At 38.6% G+C, this 24,636-nt stretch overlaps 1 protein-coding gene across 2 annotated transcripts; it reads left to right on the forward strand.

Moving 5' to 3' along the window:
* Window positions 1-23,360, forward strand: LOC122666744 (GMP synthase [glutamine-hydrolyzing]-like). 2 transcript variants are annotated; one of them, XM_043862817.1, is made up of 6 exons: window positions 1-648; window positions 958-1,208; window positions 1,366-1,741; window positions 1,832-1,963; window positions 2,135-2,310; window positions 22,944-23,360. In XM_043862817.1, exons 1-6 carry the CDS (start codon window positions 103-105, stop codon window positions 22,996-22,998), a joined length of 1,536 nt encoding a protein of 511 aa, XP_043718752.1. In that variant the 5' UTR covers window positions 1-102; the 3' UTR covers window positions 22,999-23,360. The 2 variants fall into 2 exon arrangements, with proteins under 2 accessions (XP_043718752.1, XP_043718745.1); XM_043862810.1 differs by having other exon boundaries at window positions 4-648; window positions 22,931-23,360.
* The last annotated feature ends 1,276 nt before the right edge of the window (window positions 23,361-24,636 follow it).

The raw sequence follows: 24,636 nt of genomic DNA on the forward strand, positions 1-24,636 counted from the left end.
GTATCGCTCCACCGCCGACCATTTTTAACGGTATAAGCAAACACTGGCACTGAGAGATACAGAGAAGAAGAAGAAGATAAGCGAGCAAGAACCATAACAACCATGGAGCCCCAAAACGTAACGTCGAATCTAGTTCTCATCATGGACTTCGGTTCTCAGTACACTCATCTCATCACTCGTAGAATCCGAAAACTTTCCTTCTTCTCCCTCTGCATCTCCGGCACTTCTCCCCTCAAATCCATCACCGATCTCAACCCTCGTGTTATAATCCTCTCCGGTGGCCCTCACTCTGTTCACGCCGAGGGAGCGCCGTGCTTTCCTCCTGGATTCATCGAGTATGTTGAGGCGAACAATGTATTTGTGTTAGGTATTTGCTATGGCTTGCAACTGATTGTGCAGAAGCTCGGTGGAGAAGTCAGGATTGGAGAGAAGCAGGAGTACGGGAGGATGGAGATTACGGTGGAGAAGACCTGCGGTATGTTTGGTTCTAAAGCCGTTGGTGACAGGCAGAGCGTTTGGATGAGCCATGGCGACGAAGTTGCGAAGCTCCCAGATGGGTTTTTGGTTGTAGCCAGGAGTCAGCAAGGTTCGGTTGCGGCGATCGAGAATCCATCGAAGAGGTTTTATGGGCTTCAGTATCACCCGGAGGTAAATTATAAATGTTCATGTTCCTATTATTGTCCTTCCATTCTCTTAGTGGTTGATCCAATTCGTTTCTTTCATTGTATAACATCTCACCTCTCTCACCTTGTTAGTCTTAATACTAAAGCATGTATCGCAGCTACTGAGTAAGACATGGTATGGTTATAATTTTCCATTTGTCTGCCTTCTTCTTATTCATGAACTCACCATTGAAGGATCTACTGCTGTTTTACTTGATTGCTTGGTGTGTATTTTGAGTTTGTCCCATCATTCTCTTTTTGATTAGAAATGGTCATTTGTATTGATCCTGTGTAGGTGACACATTCCCCAGAAGGGATGGAAACACTGTGCCACTTCCTTTTCAATGTATGTAGATTAACTGCTGATTGGAAGATGGAAGATCTAATGGAAGAAGAAATTAAAGTGATCAAAGGTATGGTGGGTCCTGAAGATCATGTTATCTGTGCATTATCTGGAGGTGTAGATTCCACAGTTGCGGCAACTCTTCTTCATAAGGCAATAGGAGACAGGCTTCACTGTATTTTCGTTGACAATGGTTTATTGAGGTGAGCTTGCAAAGCTAGGACAATTCCATAGTATATCAGTATCTATGGACAGAGTTACTGTCTTTTACGCCTTCAAGTGTCTGGACATTAGTATCATTCCCTCTTGGTGTTTCATTTATTCGAAATCTTATCACAATTGCTTTGTTTGCCTATCTAGGTACAAGGAGAGAGAGCGTGTGATGGAAACCTTTGAAAGGGATCTTCATCTACCTGTTACTTGCGTTGATGCAACAGAGCAATTTCTTAGTAAGCTCAAAGGTGTTGTAGACCCTGAGGCTAAAAGGAAAATAATTGGAAGAGAATTCATCTGCATTTTTGATGTTTTTGCCGAAGATTTGGAGCATAAATTAGGAAAGAAGCCTGTTTTCTTGGTTCAAGGGACCTTGTATCCAGATGTTATTGAATCATGCCCACCTCCTGGAAGTGGCAGAACCCATTCTCACACAATCAAGAGCCACCATAATGTTGGGGGGCTTCCCAAGGACATGAAACTGAAACTCATCGAACCACTTAAGTTACTATTCAAGGATGAGGTTGGAGACCTAATTCCTCTTGGCGTATTCATTCATTTAATTGAGTTTTCTGTTTACACTAACTGTGGTTTGTATACCTTTTGTTGTAAGGTTCGGGAATTGGGGAGCATCTTGAATGTCCCTGAAGCATTTCTAAAGCGGCATCCTTTCCCTGGACCAGGCCTTGCAGTACGAGTCTTGGGTGATGTTGCTGAAGGAAATGCCTTAGAGATCCTTCGTCAGGTCTGCGTATTGTTTTATGGAGGGAATGTTCCCCGTTTTGGCCATTGTTTGGTATTTATATTGCTGAATGTCTGTAGAGATCCTTTGTCAGGTCTGCTTAGTGTTTTATGGAGGGAAATATTCCCTGTTTTGGCCATTGTTTGGTATTTATATTGCTGAATGTCTGTTCAGGTTGACGAAATCTTCATTCAGTCAATTAAAGAAGCTGGGCTCTATGATTCAATATGGCAAGCTTTTGCGGTGTTTCTGCCAATAAGATCAGTTGGGGTTCAAGGGGATCAGAGGACACATTCTCATGTTGTTGCTCTCAGAGCGGTTACCAGCCAGGATGGAATGACGGCAGATTGGTGATGATTTTTTTCCTTATCTTTTTGTTTTTAACATAGTTTATCTAGTTTTTTCCAATTCTTGTGAATTTGAGTATATACGTTGGTGTTCAGAAGTTGTCCTAGTTCTATTTAGGCAATTGCTTTGTGGGGTTATTGTGACTTTCCAGCTTTTGCTTGTAAGGTTATAATGGTTCATGGAATATTAACCTCACATTTGATTGCTGAAATATATATAAATATATATTTCTGTGAGAACGTGACTTAGACGTCTTTTCAGTTATGTCTTGACCCATGATATATATTTTGCATTGGAGCTGTAAGTTGTAATAGGAAAATTTAGTCAATATTGGGATGTTTTAACTTTCACCCTCTACGTGCAGTTCCTAGACTGTACCTCAGGAGTCATGTGAAGCATTCACCATATTGGTATCATCTAGTGGACTGGGAATTGATAGCTTCAAGTTGACATCAAAAGAATAATGAGGAGGCTAGGTGTTAAATAATGACAGTAATAATGATAGGGGAAAAGGGAGGAAGAAAGAGAAGAGGTTCTTGTGATCTACAAAAGGAAACCAGAAACTCATAAACTAGTTCTGATGCAGATAAGTCACCTAAAGGGCTTATTTTATTTGAAATAAGCCTTAGGTTTGGTTGTGTAGGTATTGGGCCTTTGATCCCATGGTTTTCTTTGTAATGGGCCAACTTAATGGGCCTACAATATGGGTAGAAATTAGGAAAACAGGATATACTTCATTAATTTAGTTAGAGTCTTGTTTAGTGTCTGTTTCTTTCATTTTTTTTGTTTCCTAGTCAGTTTATGTTACCTTATTAGTTAAGGATTGGGTTGGGCCTTTCCTTTTCAGTGTTTGAGTTTGTTTTTTTGAGTCTTCTATATAAGTTTGCAAGGGGCTACAGCCTTGTACACAAAGTTGTCATGGCGGTCCAAGGCAGTGGAGGCCTATCTAAGCGCTTAGGCTGTAAAGCGCCCGCCTAAGCGGCTCCTAAGCGGTAAAGGCGGTCTAGTGTTAGTTTTCCCCCTCTCCCCCCAAACACTCAATACATGATGGCATGATGCATCATGCCTTATATCAGAGAGTTAATGAGTTACGGAGAAGAAGAAGAAGAAGAAAAAGGAGGCTAGAAGCAGTTAAGTTACGGAGAAGAAGAAGAAGAAAAAGGAGGCTAGAAGCAGTTAAGTTACAGAGAAGAAGAAGAAAAAGGAGGCTAGAAGCAGTTAAGTTACAGAGAAGAAGAAGGTTAGAAGCAGTTAACTACTAAACCAAGCAAAAAAAAAAAAAAAAGTAACAACATGCATTACAGACTACAGCAGTTAATCAAGCAAAAAAAAAAAAAAAAAAAAAGAAGCAACAGTAAGGCTACGTTTGGTAAATGTCTGAACAAAGAACGGGCGTTCTTTGTTTAGAACGTTCTTTTGCGTTCTTTGTTTAGAACGACGTTCTAAGACCAAAAATGACTGTTTGGTAACGGTCTCAAGAACGCCGTTCAGAACGAAAATAGTGTTTGGTCAAACCTATTCTGAACGGTGTTTGATATTAATTACAATAATGCCATCCATACAAGGAAATAAAATAAAATGTGTCTTGCATAACAAACTTATAAATTAAAAATATCTTATAAAAACATATTAACATAATTTTAAATATAAAATCCATAACCAACCTTACCATACATTAAAATATAGTATGTCATAGTTAATTAAAACAATTATTACAACTTTTAACACTTAAAACTTGTATTAATCTTCTTTCTTCAGGTCTAGTTTGGTAAGACCTTTAAGGATGTCTTTGAATATCTTGGCTTGATTCTCTGCCGATGTAATTGCACTCTTGCAATAACCTTTCAGAAATTCCGATGAAGGCGTAGCCGATACAGCTGTTGACCCTGAGGGACAAACCCTTGAGACATTAGTTTGTTGACTAGATGATGAGGTTGTATCTTCTTTTATCCATTTGAAATACCCACAGCCTCGATTATCATTCTGTAAATTCATATATGTTATGAGTATCATATATAATTGTGTAAATTAATGGTAAATGATGTAAAATAAACGAAATAAAATGGTTGCATGGTGATCATACCCCAGTTGAATTTGGACAACACCAAAATGAGTGACCACAATTTTTTTTCTGTTTTCGCTGTCCTAACTTTACATTATCCTTGTGCACATGGACACCATTTCAATTGATTCACCCAAAGAAAAAATGAACATCCTATGGGACATCGAAAATAATCTCTTCCTCTATTATTTTCAGAATTAGATGTCCATATCATGCATTCTCTTCCACATTTCTCGCATTTTGCGACAGAATGTAAATTCACATTAGTAGACATCTGCACATTGAATATGAATGTTCTTAAATTGCAATGACTTGATGCAAATTGTCAGTTAATAGGACAGTTATATTTAACATCATAATAACAGATTCAAAATAAATATTCTGTATATAACCCATCAACGTCTATAAGTTTGTCACACCAAATTCAACATAAGTTACATAAACAGTTCCATAGTTTGGTCACAAACACATAAAGAAACTCATGTAAGTCCGGTTTCTGCCATCCTATAACTTCTGGCCAAACAACGTGCAATGTGTATCCGCACATTACTCATGATTCTTGCACTGTCTCTCTGGCTGAGAGTAGGCATAGATCCTTCATATGGCTCGGGGTCAGGATTTAATGGATCTATGACTACTGTGTCGTCCTCACTTAAGGCAGTAAATTCAGCGTCCGCCCTTTGTTCATCACAGATATAATTATGCAATCCACAACATGCAATCACAATGTAGGTCTGGAGTTTGACTGCATAAGCTGCCATATTTCTTAATATTTTGAATCTATATTTCAAAACCCCAAATGTACGCTCAATTACATTCCTAAGTGAGGAATGTCTGTAGTTGAACAACTCTTTAGCAGTCTTTGGGGTTTTCCCAACTCCCTGGTAGTCGGGAATATGGTACCTCTCACCATGGAATGGAGTTAGGTATCCAAGTTGATTTGCATACCCCGTGTCCACAACATAATATTTTCCTACATACAAACCATTGTAAGGAAAAACCCAAGTTAGCAATTGAAATATTTCATACGAACTGATTTATTTTATCAGTACGATTCAATGGGTTTTACCTTCAGGCGGGTGTGGGAACTCTAACGCGGGATCCCTCCTTGCTTGTTCAAATATACAACAATCATTAGCGTTGCCTTCCCAGTCCGCATAAACGTACGTGAATCACATATCAAAATCATAAATACACATCACGTTTTGTGTGATAATGCCCTTGCGGTTGCTATAACGAGTAGCGTCTTCCTTTGGGACTATGGTACTAATATGACTACCATCAATTGCTCCAATACAATCCTAAAAACAATGAGAAGAATCACCAAACTTTGTCATACTTGAATAGTATAAATATAATTAATTGATTTGCAATTTTTGTATTTATTGCATATTACCTTAAAGAAAGGATAGTACTTAGGTTTTGCACGCATATCCTGCTCAATTTTTTTGACATTTGGTGGTCTCTGATCCTTTCTTTTGCCAGTTTTCCCATAGCTCTTAACACTCTCTTGAATGTACGGCTAATGGTCTCCCCATAATGTTGAAAATCCTCTTGAATTTTTCGATTAGATAAACCCTTACCCACTATCAGCATAAATATGGCTATTTGTTCATCCACCCTTAAATACTGAGTGTCTTTCAACCACTTTCGGTGTACCATCAGTGTACATAGATTCTGAAACACATGTCTTTCCATGCAATACTCTTCATAGCAGCGATTTGCATGACCAGTCAGAACTTCATGGACCTTTATGGATCCTAGATGTCTACCATCCTTACAAGGTTCTCTCGTGTATAAAGATTGTGCCGCAATTAAAGTTGTGGATATGATAATCAAATCATCCTCATCGCTTGATGAATCATAAATGAATTGGTGTATTTGTTCCATAACTGCTACAACAACACAACAGTATAAAAAACTTTAAATAACAGATTCTACCATAAACATAATATAATATCACAAATTTACATATTGTAGCAACAAATTGTTCCAAACAGAAATTCATAGAAATAAAGCACAAGTTCTAACAACATACCACCCAAATTAAACCAAACAGACTCAAATCACATATAAGTTCTAGCATCATAACAACCACAAATTCAAAATAAACACAATTGTTTCAAGTTCAATCAAAACACCACACTATTCTAACTCCTCCAACAGCCACATCCTCCTATCGGGCCTACAACCAATGAATGACTCCCTCCACGCAGGTGACTCCGTAATTTGCTTTGAGGCCTTCAGATACATGTCCTTGCCTATATCAGGAATTTCGTCAAGGACACGGGTGCATGCCAATATACTAGTGTCGATGGAATCTGATGTGCCAAAGCCTGAAACTGCAGAAGTAGCTTCAGTACTTGCAGCTGCCTTTTCTATTTTCATTTGACAGAACTTTCCCACATATCCCAAAGCAGTTTAGAAATTGTTGCTGACACTGCCCCTTCGTTTCGCTATTGGAGTCCTATCTTGGTTATGGGTTGAAGTATGGATCCTTTCCTCAACCTCATCGTCTCTCAAAGTATCTACATTGGTTGGAGTGTTGTGGAGTGGTGTAGTTATTTCCTCCTCAACCTCTAGATCTTCAAGTCCAGTTGTCACCCAGTCTTGCGTGTGATCTACTCCACCATCACCACGGGCATAAGAATCTCCAAATATAATTTGGAGATCATGCCAATGTGACAAGCCTTGATGCCTAAACTTTTTCCATGCAGGATTTACCTATATACGATATAAAATAAAATATTAGAATTATACGATACAAATATAATAGTCTATATTCAACCAAGGAAAAATAGTAGTATATAGTATTTACCGCTATAGCTCTATCCCAAACGCTGTCATCATCATCGGTAACTGTGTTGGTAACTGAGTTCCATCCAAAGCCCGTCATTTGAAGCAATGATTTAAAACTTCTGTACTCTATCCTCATCTTGTTGAACTTGTTCCTTATCTGTTCCCTATCAAAAGTCCTACCAAGCGTGGCTTCTAACCGCGTATGAATGTCATCCCACCCATTCCTATTAAAGGTTGCCCCATTCTTGTTGCCAGACCTTACATTCTCTACCATGAACCTAACTGGTATGACAGTCTCATTGTTGGACCAAGAGACAGGCCCTACTTTTGCTTTTCCTTTTGATTTTGATGCAGTAGCCATAAAATCTGAATATAGGTAACAAACAATATTAAAAAGAAGATGACATACACATGCTATGCACAAGGCTCTACTGATCCATTACCAACATCAAGGTTGACTAACAAAGGAAGGGATGTATGAAAGCAAAACAGAAATATAACAAAAAAATTAAGGTAGCATGAATCTCTACATGTAGGTGGTGGGATTCAGTCACTACCACCATATAGAGGTTGATTTTTTATTCCTACGGTGTTGGGAGGTGGTGGGAGGGTGTGGTGGTTGCACATAACATCCAGAAGGTCAAAACCTTTCATTCATTGCAATTTCAAGCATCTATAATCTCAAGCAAATTATTGAGGCTTAGGATCACTTTGTACCTTGTTTACAACATTAGAACCAAATCAATATGTTACAGGAACTAAACAAATATAATCTCACATTTATGCCAAAGGGGAGAAATCAGTTCCTATTAAACTTGAAGGTAGAGGGACACCACAGGGCCACTCAATCTGATTTTCTGGACCAACAGAGTTAGGCTTATAGAGCTCCAGATTTTCTCCAAAACCTTATAATGATGAGGTTGGAGAGAAGGTGTGGGGTGGGGTCTGCACCTTTGGTCCTTTGTTTCTTATATCATTTTATATAAGAGTCAGAAATCCTAGAAGACATGCTGTTTCTTCATAATTTTGAATTTGTATAAATTAGAAACTTGTCATTTTTTGCAACATGGAGATCAACAGTTAGCTTTTTCCTAGACTACAATTCTGAGCTGGTCATTTTTTGCAACATGGAGATCAACATGCTGTTTTTAATTGAGTTTTGATTTTGTCATCGACTTGTTCAGCATGGTGGATTTCAGGTAGGTGTTGTGTACCAGCTTGATTGAATCTTATTTAACTTGCAAGTTGATTTGGGTTGACTGGAGTACTATGCCATGTTTATTTGCTTCAGAGCTAAAAATTTCCTTAAACTATTTTTTAATTTACCTCGTAGAAAAGGCTACCTGCTGAACAAGAAAATAAAATACTACAGCCCTGGATGAGCATCGATCAAGCAAAGGTAATAGAGCAGCCAAACCCATCTTTCTACAGGGGGAAAAAAAAACTGATTTGAAGCCAGAGAAACCAGAAGTAGATCTCATTGTCAATCATCACATTGTTCACAATCCTAGGCTATCAACTACAATTGATCCATTGATTTCACATATCGTATGGTTAACTGTACAAAATGATGAAACTAGGTAGATCCAATGGATTGGATAACTCTCAAAGAAATAGATAACAAGTATATTGCTAAAAGCCCTGCTCCCAACAAGCCATCAATCTTCATGTTTCTCTTTGGCTGAATAACAAGAGCCCAAACTAACCCAGCAACCAACAGGGCTATTGTCTCCAAGAGCAATGGATCTCTAGGTATGAAAACAATAGATGGATATGTACACAGAACGGAAATGGAGAAGAAATACATATAAAAAATAAAATAAAAATATGGAGAAGAAGTTCGGTAACCAGATCTGTTGACAGAGATGAATATCTCACAACAATCGACCAGTAGAAAATCTCCATAAAATAAAAATATGGAGAAGAACTTCTGATAAACTTCACAAATTTCAGGAAAAAATGGGCCAGCGATTACAGAGAAAAACGAAGAACAGAGACCTAATTACAGAGAGAAGGAGCGAGAGAGAGAGAGTCACCTTCGTTGATGTGATTTTCAGTTGCAGAGAAGGTCGTGCTAGAGAGGTCCACTGTAGAAGAAACCTTCAAATGCATGGGATGTTACTCCAAATCTTGAGACAAAGGAGAAACCAACAAAGTTAGATATCCATCCCAACAAACGACCGAGAGAGAGAGAGAACGAGACAGGGAGAGAACGAGACAGGGAGAGTGTGAAAGGTAGAGAGAGCAGAGAGAGGAAGCGAGAGAGATAGGGATAGAGAGCGAGAGAGAGACAGGAGATCACCCTTTTGCTGGTTCACCTCCTCCTCTTTCTTCCTTTCCCCAGATTTGGGTTTTCTGTGTTTTTGGTTGTCTTCGAGGGTTGCTCACGATTTTGATCGTCAATCGCGAGCCTTTCGTTCTTTGTTCTTTGCAGACCGTCTCCAAGACGGTCTGTAAAGAACGTTCTTTACCTCAAAGATTCTTCCGGTTCGTTCTTAAAGAACAACAAAACGAGCCGTCAAGCCAAACGCAATTTCACGTTTTTTTGTTCTTAAAGAATGAAAAACCTGTTCTGAACGCTGTTCAGCCATTTACCAAACGCTCCCTAAGCGTAACAGACTACAGAGAAGAAGAAGCAGAAGAAGCATAGAAGTTACCACTTACCAAGCCAGAAAAAAAAAAGAAGTAGCAGCAGGCGTGAAAATTTTTTACAAAAAAAAAAAAGAAAACATAGAAGTTACCAATCATAGAAGTTAATCAAAGGTAGAAGAAGCACAGAAGGAGCGTTACAGAATACAGAGAAGAAGAAGAAGAAGCAGAAGGCAAAAAAAAATAAAAGAGAACAGCAGCAGGCGTTGCAGACTACAGAGAAGAAAAAGAAGCAATCAAACAACATTACAGCAGTTAATCAAAGGTAGGAGGAAGTAGGCGTTAAATTTTTTTTAAAAAAAAAAGGAAAACAGAGAAGTAGAAGAAGAATACTAGTGAGTAGGAACTTACCTTGCTAGAACCGGAAAAGTAGGAGGACAAAGCTTTGCTTGAGTGTAGTTGCTGACTTGTTGTTGCCGGAATAGCAGAGATCGAGTGTGAGACACTGTCGGAACAGGAAGATCGCATAACCTTCTGCATTACAAAAAAAAAAAAAGGAAAATAGAGAAGTAGAAGAAGAACTGAAGAAGACGACTAGGGAGTAGGGACTTACCTTACCGGAGTCGGAAAGGTAGGAGGAAGCTTTGCTTGACTGCCTGAGTCGAGTTGTTGTTGCCGAAATAGCAGAGATGCGGGAATTGGAAGAGTCGAGTTGCTTTTGCGCAGAGAGGAGTAGAGGACTCGAGGGTTAACTTTTAGCTTTTGCGCAGAGAGGACTTTTAGGGATTTTAGATTTTTTAGATTTAAAGGTTATTTATTCCATGTAGCAACATACATGTAATACATATACACCAACCAATAAAAATTAAACAAAAAAAAAAATAAAAATAGAATGCATAAAAAAAAAAATCACACTCAACATTGGCGTCCGACTTAACCCCATGGCGCACCAAGACGTTGCTTTAACCGCCTTGGCGACGCCTAGATGGTCAAGTCGTCGCCATTCATGACTCCTGTTGAGCGTAGCCCCACTTAGTGCCTGCATTTCCGTTTGGACGCCAAGGCAGCGCCTAGGCGACGCCTTGACAACTATGCTTGTACACGAATTTGATTATTGAGATTGAGAAAAAAATATAGTTTTGTGCGTTGCTTTGGGAGAGAGAGAGTGGTGAGATGCCATTGGTGAGAGACCAAAATATGGTGAGAGGCCGTGGGTGAGAGAACCGAGTTTGAGAGAGGTTACCCTATCTTCTTATTCCCTTCTTTCGATTTATTTTCTAAATTTTATTGTTCTAAAATTTCTTCTAAATCTGAGAACCAATTGAAGTATTTACTGTTGCTGGACCTGAAGTTTATGATAATTGTTTGTTTTTTTCCCCTATTTTCAGCTAAGTGGTTGAGAATGAGTGAAACTCTTAATTGCACTATTTTGGTTTACAACTTTAGATGATGATTTGTATAATGTTCCTATTTGTTAGTTGGTTCATTCTTGTCTTTGCAGCTATCTTGGGAGTGTTGGTTGCATTGTGGAAAACTTCTAGCTATTGCTTTTAAAACAAGTATGTGCTAAAATGTATGGTGTGGAAACAGTGGTAGAAAATTTTATTCAAAATAACCTCCCTATGTTTTCTGGTAATAAATTTTCACTTTTAGGCGAGGAAAGAAAAATTTTCTTTCTTTTACCTAGGTAAAAAGTAATTCCTTCAATACCTCGTGATGCAGCACCAAGTGGCTACACCCGAAGGAAGAAGAAGAAGAAGAAACAGCCTTGAATTTAGGCCTTAGGTTGGGAGCCATAGATTAGGTTTGCATTATTAGCAATTTTCTATACTTAGTTTATTTTTCTGTTTTTAAATTGAACCGGTCCAAATTGGTTGCATCCAATTGGTTCAATTGGTTCAATTTAAGTGATTTAGTTGTGTGTCTTTTAATTTAAGTTAGTAGGGTCAAGTAGGTCTTTTTACTTTTAAGTTTTTAAGTTATTTTAAGTATAGCTACACCCTTCCACAATTTATGAAGGAAGAGTTTAGTTTGTAATAGGATTTGGCCTTTGGCCTAATATTATAAGTATTGAAATCGTGGGAGGCTCCCCCAAGGTTTATGAATTAAAAAAAAAATCGTGTTTTGCTTGTTGGCTGCCATTGTTGCTGTTCCTTTGCTCCTTGTGAGTGTGCATCCTTATAGTTCTATCAAGGTGGAAAGGGATTGGTGGAATCCGATCGACTCCTTTCGCCGTGACGGCTGGGAGGATCCTCTACAGCTGGAAGGTGGTTCTGTCCTTCTATCACAGAGCTGCTGCCTCCATTGAAGACTTGCTGCAACTTCAAGTTTCTTCTTCTGCCCCTTCAATCCCATCCCCCATCGATCCTCTTTATTTTATTTTATTTTTCTCACATCTGTCCTATATTAATTTTCAGTTATCCATCATTAAAAGGCATCTCAGACCCTCCCATTAATTCCGCCCATCGATCCATCATCAATCAACCATTAAACCTGCAACTCCATATCATTGTTTGGGGAACCCTCAAACCCCTTATCTCCCAATCAGACCATTAGCCTGCTGCCATATTTGGACCATCAGTTCCTCTCATTAGGACCCCCACTCGATCCCTATTAGAGCCCCATCAGACCATAGAATAAAAAACCCTAGCTTCCGTTAACCTCCATTAAAACCCCACGACCCCAAAATTCCCACAGCCTAACCTAACCATCAAAACCAGCCCAAACTTGGTTCGAACATCCCTCCCATTGTCCCCTATACTCGATCCAAAGCCCTGCTCCAAAGTCCCATCTTAAACCCTAGTTTTGGCTGTTTTTCCTATTTCCAAAATCCGATACTAATGTTATAGGTTTGATTATGGGACTTTGGAGCAGGGCTGAATCGTGTATAGGGGACAATGGGAGGGATGTTCAAACCAAGTTTGGGCTGGTTCTGATGGTTAAGTTAGGCTGTGGGAATTTTAGGGTCGTGGGGCTTTAATGGAGGCTAATGGGAGCTAGGGTTTTTGATTCTATGGTCTGATGGGGCTCTAATAAGGATCGAGTGGGGGTCCTAATAAGAGGAATTGATGGTCCAAATATGACAGCAGGCTAATGGTCTGATTGGGAAATAAGGGGTTTGAGGGTTCCCCAAACAATGATATGGAGTTGCAGGTTTAATGGTTGATTGATGATGGATCGATGGGCGGAATTAATGGGAGGGTCTGAGATGCCTTTTAATGATGGATAACTGAAAATTAATATAGGACAGATGTGAGAAAAATAAAATAAAATAAAGAGGATCGATGGGGGATGGGATTGAAGGGGCAGAAGAAGAAACTTGAAGTTGCAGCAAGTCTTCAATGGAGGCAGCAGCTCTGTGATAGAAGGACAGAACCACCTTCCAGCTGTAGAGGATCCTCCCAGCCGTCACGGCGAAAGGAGTCGATCGGATTCCACCAATCCCTTTCCACCTTGATAGAACTATAAGGATGCACACTCACAAGGAGCAAAGGAACAGCAACAATGGCAGCCAACAAGCAAAACACGATTTTTTTTTTAATTCATAAACCTTGGGGGAGCCTTCCACGATTTCAATACTTATAATATTAGGCCAAAGGCCAAATCCTATTACAAACTAAACTCTTCCTTCATAAATCATGGAAGGGAATGAATGAAAATCAAAAGCTAATAACTTAAAGCAATAAAATGATGTAATTGTCCCTAACAACTTAAAATAAAAGATTTAACTAAAATCATTTAAATTGAACCATGGTTTGAACCGGTTCAATTTAAGTTAACAAATAAGCTGAAATAAAAACTAAGTATAGAAAATACTAAAGTGCAAAACCTAAGCTATGGCTCCAAACTAAGCCCTAATTTTCATGGCTATTTCTTCTTCCTCCTTCGGGTATGGGCACTTGGTGCTGCATCACCTTGAACTTAAATTGTTTGTATTGATGGTCTGAAGCCTAGGTAAAGTAGGAGGGTTGATGCACCAGGTGGACAACAAGCATCATAAAAAATTTTAGCCAACCTATTAGCATGAATGATTTGGACAAGTACTACAGGAAACATTACTTGCGTAAGGCTAAGAAGAACCAGGCTCATACGTAGGGCCCATGGTTCACTGGCTTTTTGATGGGGCTAGGTCCACCAACAGCAAGTAAGATTCCCAACCCAATGGTAGGATCGAATGTACTGTAGTACAACAAGTAACACCCTTAAATAACAGTAACAATAGGGCTCGTAACAGGCCCAAACTGAGGTCAAACGGTAAGGATATCGACACTAGTGAAAGGACTAATGTGTAGACTCAATCTAAGTGCTAAATTTGTCTCTACAAAAGATTAAATGTATATGGTAACTTGCTGTCGAAATTAAAAACTATATGAAACCTTTGATTCCTAGGTCAGAACACCTCCAAGTTAACAGGAACAATAGGTAATGTTTACAAGAATAAGTGATGTTGGACAAAACATGAAGAAAAAGAGGCCAAAACACTGTTCACGTGAACAGTGTCACAGCCTTTATTTTGCCTTGGTGGAATATTATTAGAAGATCCTATGGGGCCCAAGACCAGATCATGTGAAGACTTTTTAAAGGGTCCATTTTGTCTGTGTGGGAATTTAGAAGTTTAGTTAGTTTCTAATTTTAGATTTAGAAAGTAGGCTTAAGTTTCTATTTTTAATTAGACTTAGGCTCTCTTTGGTATAGTTTAAATTTATGTTTATCTAACACATAAACATAAATAGATGTGTTTGGTATGATTTATGATCCCTATTTCTAATTAAATAAATCAATATAAGCATAAATTCATAAACCGCTCGAGAGTTGTTTATGATTTATCACCATAAACTGTTAATGTTTGTTTATGCGAGTACCATTAATGAACATGTGCATAATTGCTATTTAAGTGAGGGTAAATTGGTAAAATTAACGAAAATTAGAACAAAGCCTCTCTTTTGTCCCCCCTCTCTCTCTCTCTCTCTCTCTCCAACCCTACCCGACCCCCACCATAATACATAATATATTCTTCACTTAAGCATACCAAACCTATTTTTAATTATATAATATATTATATCTAGTAGTAACTAAATGATTATTGTTCATTACCAAAAAAAAAAAAAACTAAATGATTATTGTTTATAACCCATAACCTATTATCATAATTGATTATTCATGAATAGGTCATAAATATAAATATAACCTATGCCAAAGAGAGCCTTAGTATCTATTTTATGTTGCAAGTCAGTTTCTAATTATGTAAGTTTCTATTTTTTTTTCTAACTTGAGGTGCAAGTACTGCACTCTTTATAATGTAAAGGCTGCTCAAGCCTCCCCCACGATTTATTGAATGAATGAAGATTGATTTGGCAAATTTGTTTCCTTTCTCAAATGATTCACATGACTTGAAGGGTTGAGAAACCTGGCTGAGAGAGCCGAAGCATCTTTATCCCCCTTTCTCTTGTGTTCTTCCTTCTTCCCCTACCTTGCTCGATTCCCTGTTGGTGACTGCTGCTGCTTGTGACTGTTGCTGCTTCTGGAGACATCATTCGAAGGCTGCTGCGAACATCCCTCTGCCCAGAAAGCTACTCGTGTGTGTTGCTGCTGTTGCTGGTGATCAATATTCAAGGCTGAAGACATCTCCCTCACTGTGATTATTGCTGCTGGGTGATCCTTCGACTCTGCTGTGCTGCAGCTCTGCAACTCTCTTGTCTGCAACCTTCTAATTCCATAACACCTCCAATTCTCTACCAACCCTGCTGGGTTTTGAAACACTGTTTTTCCCCCTTCCATTCCCTCCACTCGATTTTCAATTTCCCCTCATTCCACAGCCTGAAACTCCTAAATTCCTCAAACCTTCTATTTTTATTCCACCCCCCATAATATCACTTCTACCCATCAGAACTTCATCAAACTTGCAGCAGAGCCCTCTCTCCATGGATCCTACACTCGATCCAAGTTTGATTACCATCACATGGCTGGTTTGGCCTGCAGAGTATTAGTTTCTATTTTGGGAGTTGCTATCATATCTTCAAGCTCAACTGATGCAGATTCATCAGCAAACTAGGCTTATTTTATTAGGAATAAGTCTAGGGTTGAGTTATAGACATGTCTGGCCTTTGATCTCATAGGTTTTCTATGTAATATGCCACTTTTATGGGCCTAAAATATGGATACATAGGTTGCATACGGGATTAGCCCTATACTTAGTTTATTTTCATGTTTTTTATGTTTTAAATTGAACCGGTCTAAAGCTGGGTTGAACCAGTGGTTCAATTTAAGTGATTTTATTAGTTGTTTAGTTGGGCTGAATTAGGACTCTATTTTGAGGATTGGGTTAGGCCTTTCCTTTTTAGTGTAGGAATCTGATTTTGAGTTTTTTATATAAGGTTGTAAGGGGGCCAAGTATTGAACACGAATTTGATTAATGAAAAAGCTTTTGTTTGCTGCCATAGCTGCTGCTCTGCTCTGTTGAGTGTTGCCTTGTGAGTCATATCAAGGTGAAGGGACTGGTGGATCTCCAGTTGACTCCTTGCGTCTTGTAGACTAGGAGGATCTGTTATAAGGGATTGGTGGATTTCCAATCGACTCCTTGCATCTGTTAAGATTGGGAGGCTCTCTTTATCCATCTTCAAAGCTATTGCTGCCATTGAAGATTAGTTTTCAAGCAAGTAGTTTATTGTTACAGCATTCAACGTTCTTCTCATCCTCCAACCTAAGCCCTATCTATCCCCATCGATTCCCCTTGTTATCCACCATTAAAACCCATCGATCCATTAAGCACTAGACCTTCTACATTCTGTCCAACATAATTCCACCATCCAATTTCATTCAAACTAAAACCCTAGATCCATTAAAAACCCAAAACCTGCAACTATTCTTCTTCCCTTCTAGAAGGCCACATGCAAGGTGATTTTCATGAGAATTCTGCCCAACCAAATCTAACCGTTAGAATCATCTCAAGTTTTGACCTAATGTTCTTGAACCTAATTCATGAACTCGATTTCAGTTTGGTGCAATTCTGACATGCAGATCTGTTCCTGCTGTGAATTTTCAATTCTGCCCTTATTGTTATATTGTTCTTTTGAGGTCACAATTAATATACCTATTCTGCTGATCCATTATTGCTGATTCTTATAGACTAAATTTATATTCGATTACTGAACATAACCTAATTTCTGATCTCTGACTTTCCTGGTTAAATTACTGTTTTGCCCTTTTCCTAGTTGTACTAGGATTCCCCCATATTAGCTGATCTAACCATTGGATCAATTTCAGCTTTTCAGCAATTGTTCCAGTCCCTATTTAGTAAACTCATGGAATTTGGGATCATTCTAACCATCTGATTTTCTGTTATCAAGATTTTTCCTAATCTGAACTATCCTTTGATGAAAAGATTCTGGTTTGGTTCCTAGTTTGATTATTCGAATTTAGGACTACATTATCAACCATCAGAATCAATTGAAACTTTCAGCAGTGTTTCTACCCTATACAACCATCATTCGATCCAAAGCTGGGAGAATTCCTTTGGCTGGTTTGGTTGGTTTCATATAATTTCTAATTCTGCATCTGGTTTCTATTTTGGATTTGTGGGTTTATCGATCCTACTGTAGAGTAGTTCTTACTTGAACCCCTTCTACATTAATAAGTCTTTAAAATCTCAGTTACAATTGATGGCCAAAACTAAAGTTATACAATCACTCCCAAAATAACAACTTTAGATCAGCAAACAATAGCAGCCGATAGCCACCTCAGATGGGGCTCACACTATTTTCGAGTGTAGGGTAGAAGAGCATCTTAAACACTTAAAAAGAATAGCCACAGCCACAGGTGATGGTTGGATTGCAAGTAATGACTCTTGATAAAAAAATAGAAGCTAAATTACAATTTTAGTAACTTATAGACCTAGGACTTCTAGCCAAAGAAGGATAGGCCTGAAATCATTGTTGAAGGAGGCTGCAATGTGGGCAACAGAATACCAAATCTTCAAGTGATGGATAGATGAAGAGATATCGTTGCATGAAATTTTTGCCAGAAAATTCCACAACTTGGATGCCGCAGGATGGAAATAAATCTTCTAACTCCAGCTTTCTTAGAGCACTCGATGAACTAGACTATAGAGGATCAACAACGACGAAATAATCACCGATGAGTATCTTGGTAGCCTCACACAACAACAATTGTTGCAGGTTATTAAAATAGAAACTTGAGAGAAAGAATAGGCAGAAAAGAAGGGGGATATGACCAAGGCCTCTCTCACCTATGGCCTTGGCCAGTCTCTCAATAGCGCTAGGGTTTTCATCTCTATCAATTGTTTCTCACAACACATATGACATAAATCCAAAGATTCTATTCATCATCAAAATCATCAGTTGAGTTGAGCTCTAAAGACTTACAATATCTAGAGTTTTGTTAGCACTAAAAAACAAAGAAACGTACTAAAAAGAGTCTCATGCATAATGTAGGAGACTTGTACAATAAGAAATATAAATAGAAGTAAGATCTTCTAGCATTTAAGTAGCATATACTTCAAATAGAAAGTAAAAACTATAAAAATATGCCCCACAATTTCTAGTTTTGAGTAAAGTAGCTAACACCCAACTCAATCGATTGGTCTGGCTTGGCCCAAAAGCCAGCTAAAAAATCATGGGCCTAAGTGTGCTCGATTCTTCTTAGCTTTGCGTAAGTACTGTTTGTTGGAGTACTTGTTTATATCAGCTCACTCAGTTTAAAAGCATTCGACTTTAACGAATGTAGGAAGGACATGTAGTGCTTGTAGAGATCTGGTTTGAGGCATTAAAAATCATCAATATGGATCAATGTGCAATCATATTGAGGATGTCCCTTCTATTTGACAAAGAAAGAGTAGTAGCCACCACTACCCTATGTCGTAATAAACTTGTTATCAAGAACATCTTCATTTTAATCTTTCACCGATGACACAAACTGGGGAAGCCGTAGGGAATGCTCAATATCACCCTCATCCATATGGTGGCCCACATATAGGGTAAGATCAACAACATTAAAAACATTGCTTTCATGTCCGATGGTAGTGTAGGTATTTGGTCCAATTCGTTTAGCACCTTGAATAGACCAATCTTTCGAGGATGTAACTTAGTACTAGAACTAGGAGTGAACCATTTCAGATCAACTCAAATCATCACCATATTGCCTAGCTTGAACTCAATGAAACAATGATATTGATCAACGATTTCCTTTTATGCGTCATTGTTGATGGCTATGCGTTGATGTACATTTGTGTGTATTTCTTTGATGTGCCGAATGAACTTATTTGCCTCGATGCTCACCCGAACATGTGTAGGTAATGGTACCAACAAATCAATAGGCCTTCAAGGCTAAAGGCCAAGCACAATCTCGATTCTCGAAGGGTGTGCGACTAGTGGTACGGTCAATGGGGTTGTTGGAGGCAAATTCTACAATTGATGGCTAAGTCTTCCATAGTTGTCAAGCGACGCCTTGGCCACCTAGGCGGACGCCTTGTTCGCCTATTTGGTGTCACCTTGAATTTTGACCCTTTTCACCGCCTTGGGTCGCCTAACCGCCGTGACAACTATAAAGTCTTCTCATGATCTCATAAAAGACAATGAAAGAGGCTACCAAGGCTTCGTTTCACAACTTTTGTTGGTCTGTCTATTTGTGGATGAAAGGCCATAAAAAACTTCAGCTTTATATTGGTCCTCATCCACAACGCCTTCCAAAAGTGGCTCATAAACTTTACGTTGTGATCAGATACTATCATGTTTGGTAGTCCATGCAGTCTCATCATCTATTTAAAGAATAAGGCGGCAATATAGTTTGCTTCAAATGTCTTGCTACAAGTTATAAAGTGAGCCATCTTGGAAAATCTGTCCATGACAAATATGGAGTTGTGCCGCTCTTGAGTAAGTGGTAAGCCGTTCACGAAGTCCATGCTTATGTGCAATCACGATGCATGAGGTATGGGAAACCCTGAGCATAAGCCCGTGTTTTGCTTCGCTTCTTTTGCAAGTTGAGACGTACGACACTGTTAAATAACATGTTGCGCGTCCTGAAATCATGGCCAATAATAGAGATCAGCCACTTGTGATTAGGTTTTATCGTTACCAAAATGTCCACTTGTTCCACCTTTATGTAGCTCCCAGATGAGGTGTTGCCTTCAAAACGTGTTCAAGATGCACAAGCGAGTTCCTAGAATAAGGAAACCATCATGTAGCTCCCAGGTGAGGTGTTGCCTTTTTCCCCCTTTTTTCTCTACCTTTTTCTCTACAATTATTATCTATTAAATCGACAACAAGCTTCACTTTGAGGTACCAAGACCATCTTTTGTTCTCTGTTATTGCTGTTGATAGTCAATAGAAGACTACCTCATTGATTCTCGAAGATGCTGGTATTGGAGATTAAAATTCAACCTAATGTAGTCCTAGATAGATGATAAATCCACTAGGAGCCAATAACCAGGTCCTTCCTAAAACCACTGGCCGATTGGGGTAGATTTGAGTAAATTAGGTCAAAACTACTTAGGGTAATGGGGTGGGACCTTATTTAGTAAAGCTAGACAGGTTTTTAGAAGCTTAATGATGTAGGTTTGGTGAGGTTTGAGTGAAGGTTTAAAAATCAGAAAGTTAGGGTTAGGGTTTCGGGTTTCGGGAAAGAAGGAGATGATGAGATATAGGGTTTAGAGTGAGGGTTAGGCTAGGGGTTAAGTTCGAGCTTCCCTAATGATGAGAGGAAGGTTCGAACCAAATCTGGGCAGAAACTGATGGTGGGAATGAGCTGTGGGGATTTTAGGGCTTTAGGGCTGTAATGGGAATTGAGGGGGATTAGGGTTGTGATGGTAGAATAGGGCTGCAAGCTAGGTTGAGTGTAGTGGATGGTGAGAGGAAGATATGATCCAATTTTGGTTGGATTCTGTTGGTGGAATAAGGCTGGACAGGAATTTTAGGGTTTAATGGAGCTAGGGTTTAATGGGGATCAATAGGGATTGGTGGGGCTTAGGTTGGAAGGTAAGAAGTAGAAGGGGATTGTTAAAACAGTAAAATAACTTACTTGTTTAGCATTTCATAAAAAAAACTTGGTTTAGCAGATCTTCGATGGCAGCAGCTTGAAGACACTTAGAAGAAAGACCTCCCGATCTACAAGATGCAAGGAGTCGATCAGAGTCTACCAATCTCTTCACCTTGATATGACTCACTAGGCAACCTTGATATTACTCACAAGGCACACTCACATGGAGCTAAACAGCAATAGCAATGGCAGCAAGCAAGAGTTTCTTTATTGATCAAAATTCGTGTTCAATACTTGGCCCTTTTACAACCTTGTATAAAAGACTCAAAATTAGACTCCTACACTACAAAAGAAAGGCCTAACCCAATCCTTAACCTATTAGCTAACTTAAACTGACTAAGAAACTGAAATAGACTCAAAATAGAGTCATAATCCAGCCCAACTAAACAACTAAAAGAAAAACTAATTAGATCACTTAAATTGAATCACTGGTTCAAACCAGCTTTGGACCGGTTCAATTTGAAACATTAAAAACATGAAAATAAACTAAGTATAAGAATAATCCCTTATGCAACCTATGTACCACTTTAGGCCCATTAAACTGGTCTATTACATAGAAAACCCATGGGATCAAAGGCCCAACATGTATATAACCCAACCCTAGACTTATTCCTAATAAATTAAGCCCATATGGGTGATGAATCTGCATCACAACCCCTGCGGCATCCCGGTTTTGAAGATTTCTGTCAGAAGTTTTCACCTATTTTCTATCCTTCATTTGATACTGGTTTCACTCCCATCCCTTGGCTGAATATAGCTGTGACTGTAAGTTCCTATTTTCTTCGCATAGTTTCTAATTCTGTTTAAGTGTCATTATTTATCCACATCCAACCATCCATTGAGACTGATCTTTGGAAGTGTTAGAGGATATCCTAGACCCCACTTTCAAAAGTAGTTTGAGCCGCATCTGAGGTGGCCATCAGCTGCTACTGTTGGTTGATTAATGGTTGCTATTTTGGGAGTGGCTCTTCAACTTTAGTTATGGTCATCAGTTGTAACTGAGACTTTAAGAGATTCATATTGTGATTCTACTGCTGATATCCATTTGACAATGTTATGACTTAGAGTTCAAGGGTTATTCATAGTTTTTAAATTTGGCAGCAAACTGCCGTACACAGTGAATCTACTGTGGGTGTCAATCCAGCCTTTGGACAGTGACCAAACTTTGGGACCTTAATACTAGTGTCGGACCCCTACTGTTGACTTAATTCTTAGACCTATTTCAACCCTGTTGCTACTGTTAAATAAAAGTTTGACCTGCTGTACACCGTACCCTTCAGTCCTGCGATTTGATTGGGTGTTTACTTGCTGTTTAGTGAACCTAACCCTATCAATGAATCCTGAACGTGCATTTTCTCGACCTAATGCTAGGGCGTTCCCCAGAAGCAATCTGCTGCACTATAACCTTGGTGAATGGCGGAGCATGATTCATGTAGCCAACTCCATTTAGTTTGGAAAAGGGCATAATTGGGTTAAGTTGAGATGCTACCTGGGTGAAAATTCATTTTGAAGTTGAAGTTTGTGGTATTGCACTATTGCATAAATCAGTCAATTTCTCATAACTATGTTCTCACAATCAATCTCATTGTATGCTGGTATTTGGTTCCAACTACATTTCTTTATATTTAATTAAGTCTCCATGTCTATCTAGCTGACTTCCTCTCTGTTAAACTTACTGTGTGATTTCTTAAGTTAATATTATGATCCTTAATTATGTGAAAGGCTGATGGTTGTATAGCATTGATTCCTTGGAAATGCGCAAACACCATTATAGAACAATATTCCACCTCTTGCTATATTATTGAACTAGAAATCCTGTGTAATAAATCCTCATCAGGAAAAGGAAAAATAATCTTATGATGAACTGGGAAAATCCAATAATTCTCTCAGCCATCTGTTTTGGGTTGCCTAAATTATTATGTTCAACATTCATTTTCATTCCTCATATTCTTGTGCTGTAAGTCCTGTCTACAAAACACTCATCAGTAGAAGAAAAGAAACCCTATAATGAATGAGAAAGGTTCATAAATTCTTTCACCTGTCTGTCTGTTGGTGTGGGTAATTAACATAGTGTTCACATATTCTTTTCTTTTTGTTTGTTCCTGAAATTGGAACATGTTTAGGTATTATTTTGAGCACAAGTTCCTTGATGATGTTGCCCGAAAGATTTGCAACAGTGTTCGGGGTGTAAACCGAGTCGTACAAGACATTACAGCGAAGCCACCATCAACGATTGAGTGGGAATGACATCATGTTGGATGCCTTGTTGGTAATGGAGACCGTGCAAGCTTTATGGGTTTATGCGAATGAGGAGGAAAGTTTAAGCCATCATTAATTTGTATGTTCAGAGGATGCCTTCTGCTTCTGTCAATTTATCAAACTTCAGCTAAGATTTCAAGAAAGGAACTGGGTCCTGCAGAACTGAAAATGGCTACGACTTGACATACGTGGGTGTGTGTGCTGTTTGCTTTAGAGGTATGACTTTTTGCATGGATGATAATGTAAACTTTATCTATGAATACTCAATTTATTCTAACATATTATTCTTCTGCAGTCTAGTCTGTGCCTTTTGTTGCACTTAATAATTCAAAATTCCTTATAAAGTTATGTAAAATTAAACGGTCATGTTAATGAGAATTTGACCGGCTATGAAATACTTGTGTTTCGTTTTTTTTCTCCCCTTAAGGTAGTTCCATCTGTTAACTGGTATTATTGTTTTTATTTTATTTGCACCCTTTTAAATATGGTTCATTGAATATTGCTTTACCATTGAGGTTGCATTATCTAACCAGTTTCTCTTTTAAACTTTTAGTTTTAATCTGCACTAAAGCTATCCCTCTCCCCCCCCCCCCATGGTGCTTTTCCTAGATTCTTACAAGCATTTTCATTCTGATTATATCTTTTCTAGTCTTGTGACAACTTTTATGTTGGCATTTTCATCTCACCTGTATTCAATTTTTTCTTTCTTCTTGTCCGACATTCTGCTCCATAAAGCTTTGCTGGCCTTTTAGCACACTTTTTTTTTTTTTTTAATGTTCCCTTCAATTTTTTTGGTATCCTTTGATCTAAATCATACCCTAATTCTGTTGCATCTTTCCTAAGCGACAATGATGTGGCTTGCGAGTCTCTGGACCATACTATCAAATCTCATGAATGAAGATTTGAACCCGCAATCTTAATGTGAATAGTCCTCAATGCCCTCACAACTGGCCCAGAAAAGAGACATGAAATGTCAGACAACCGAGTAGGGGCTAGATCAATTTAAGAATTGGAGAAAAATTGGTTCTTTTATGAAGCAAACAACAGAGTTGGAGAGAAGTATAAATTTTGGAAATCATTTTGCCTAATTTAGTTGGGGCAACATTTCTTCGAGGATAACTAGGTGCTATAGATCAATTTAAGGTGCATGTTTTTGTTTGCAGGTTCAAAATGATCATTCATTGTTATTGATCTTTGAGGGTAAAAGTGCTTGACAATTGTTTGAAAATGCTATATAGAAAACAAAAAGAACAATTTTCTCATTGACCAACTGAAAATACACTAGTTGATCTTGGGTAATGGTTGTCTGCTGGTCAAGATCAAGATGCAGGATGCGGGCGGGGCTCCATCAGGTGGCCACACAGAAGTCTCGTGGATCTCCGGTGTACCAACCTCTCTTCTGGTGCACCACCAATGAGCTGGATCTTATGCTCTCAATAAAATTTCTAATAAGAGTTGGGTATGATTTCTAACAATTGCCTGAGGAAAATGCAGGAAGAACAAGACCCACCAAAGCCGAATTAAGCTGAAAAACTTAATGCCATATATTTTGGTCCTGGCCTGTTCTGGC

Source organism: Telopea speciosissima, chromosome 1 (assembly GCF_018873765.1).
Source record: "Telopea speciosissima isolate NSW1024214 ecotype Mountain lineage chromosome 1, Tspe_v1, whole genome shotgun sequence".
Classification (NCBI taxonomy): domain Eukaryota; kingdom Viridiplantae; phylum Streptophyta; class Magnoliopsida; order Proteales; family Proteaceae; genus Telopea; species Telopea speciosissima.

Bases quoted from the DNA above. Each gene is read 5' to 3' on its own strand.
- LOC122666744 (XM_043862810.1), top strand. From the start codon at position 103: ATGGAGCCCCAAAACGTAACGTCGAATCTAGTTCTCATCATGGACTTC. The intron at 649-957 runs GTAAATTATAAA...GATCCTGTGTAG, and splicing joins GGCTTCAGTATCACCCGGAG to GTGACACATTCCCCAGAAGG. The intron at 1,964-2,134 runs GTCTGCGTATTG...ATGTCTGTTCAG, and splicing joins CCTTAGAGATCCTTCGTCAG to GTTGACGAAATCTTCATTCA.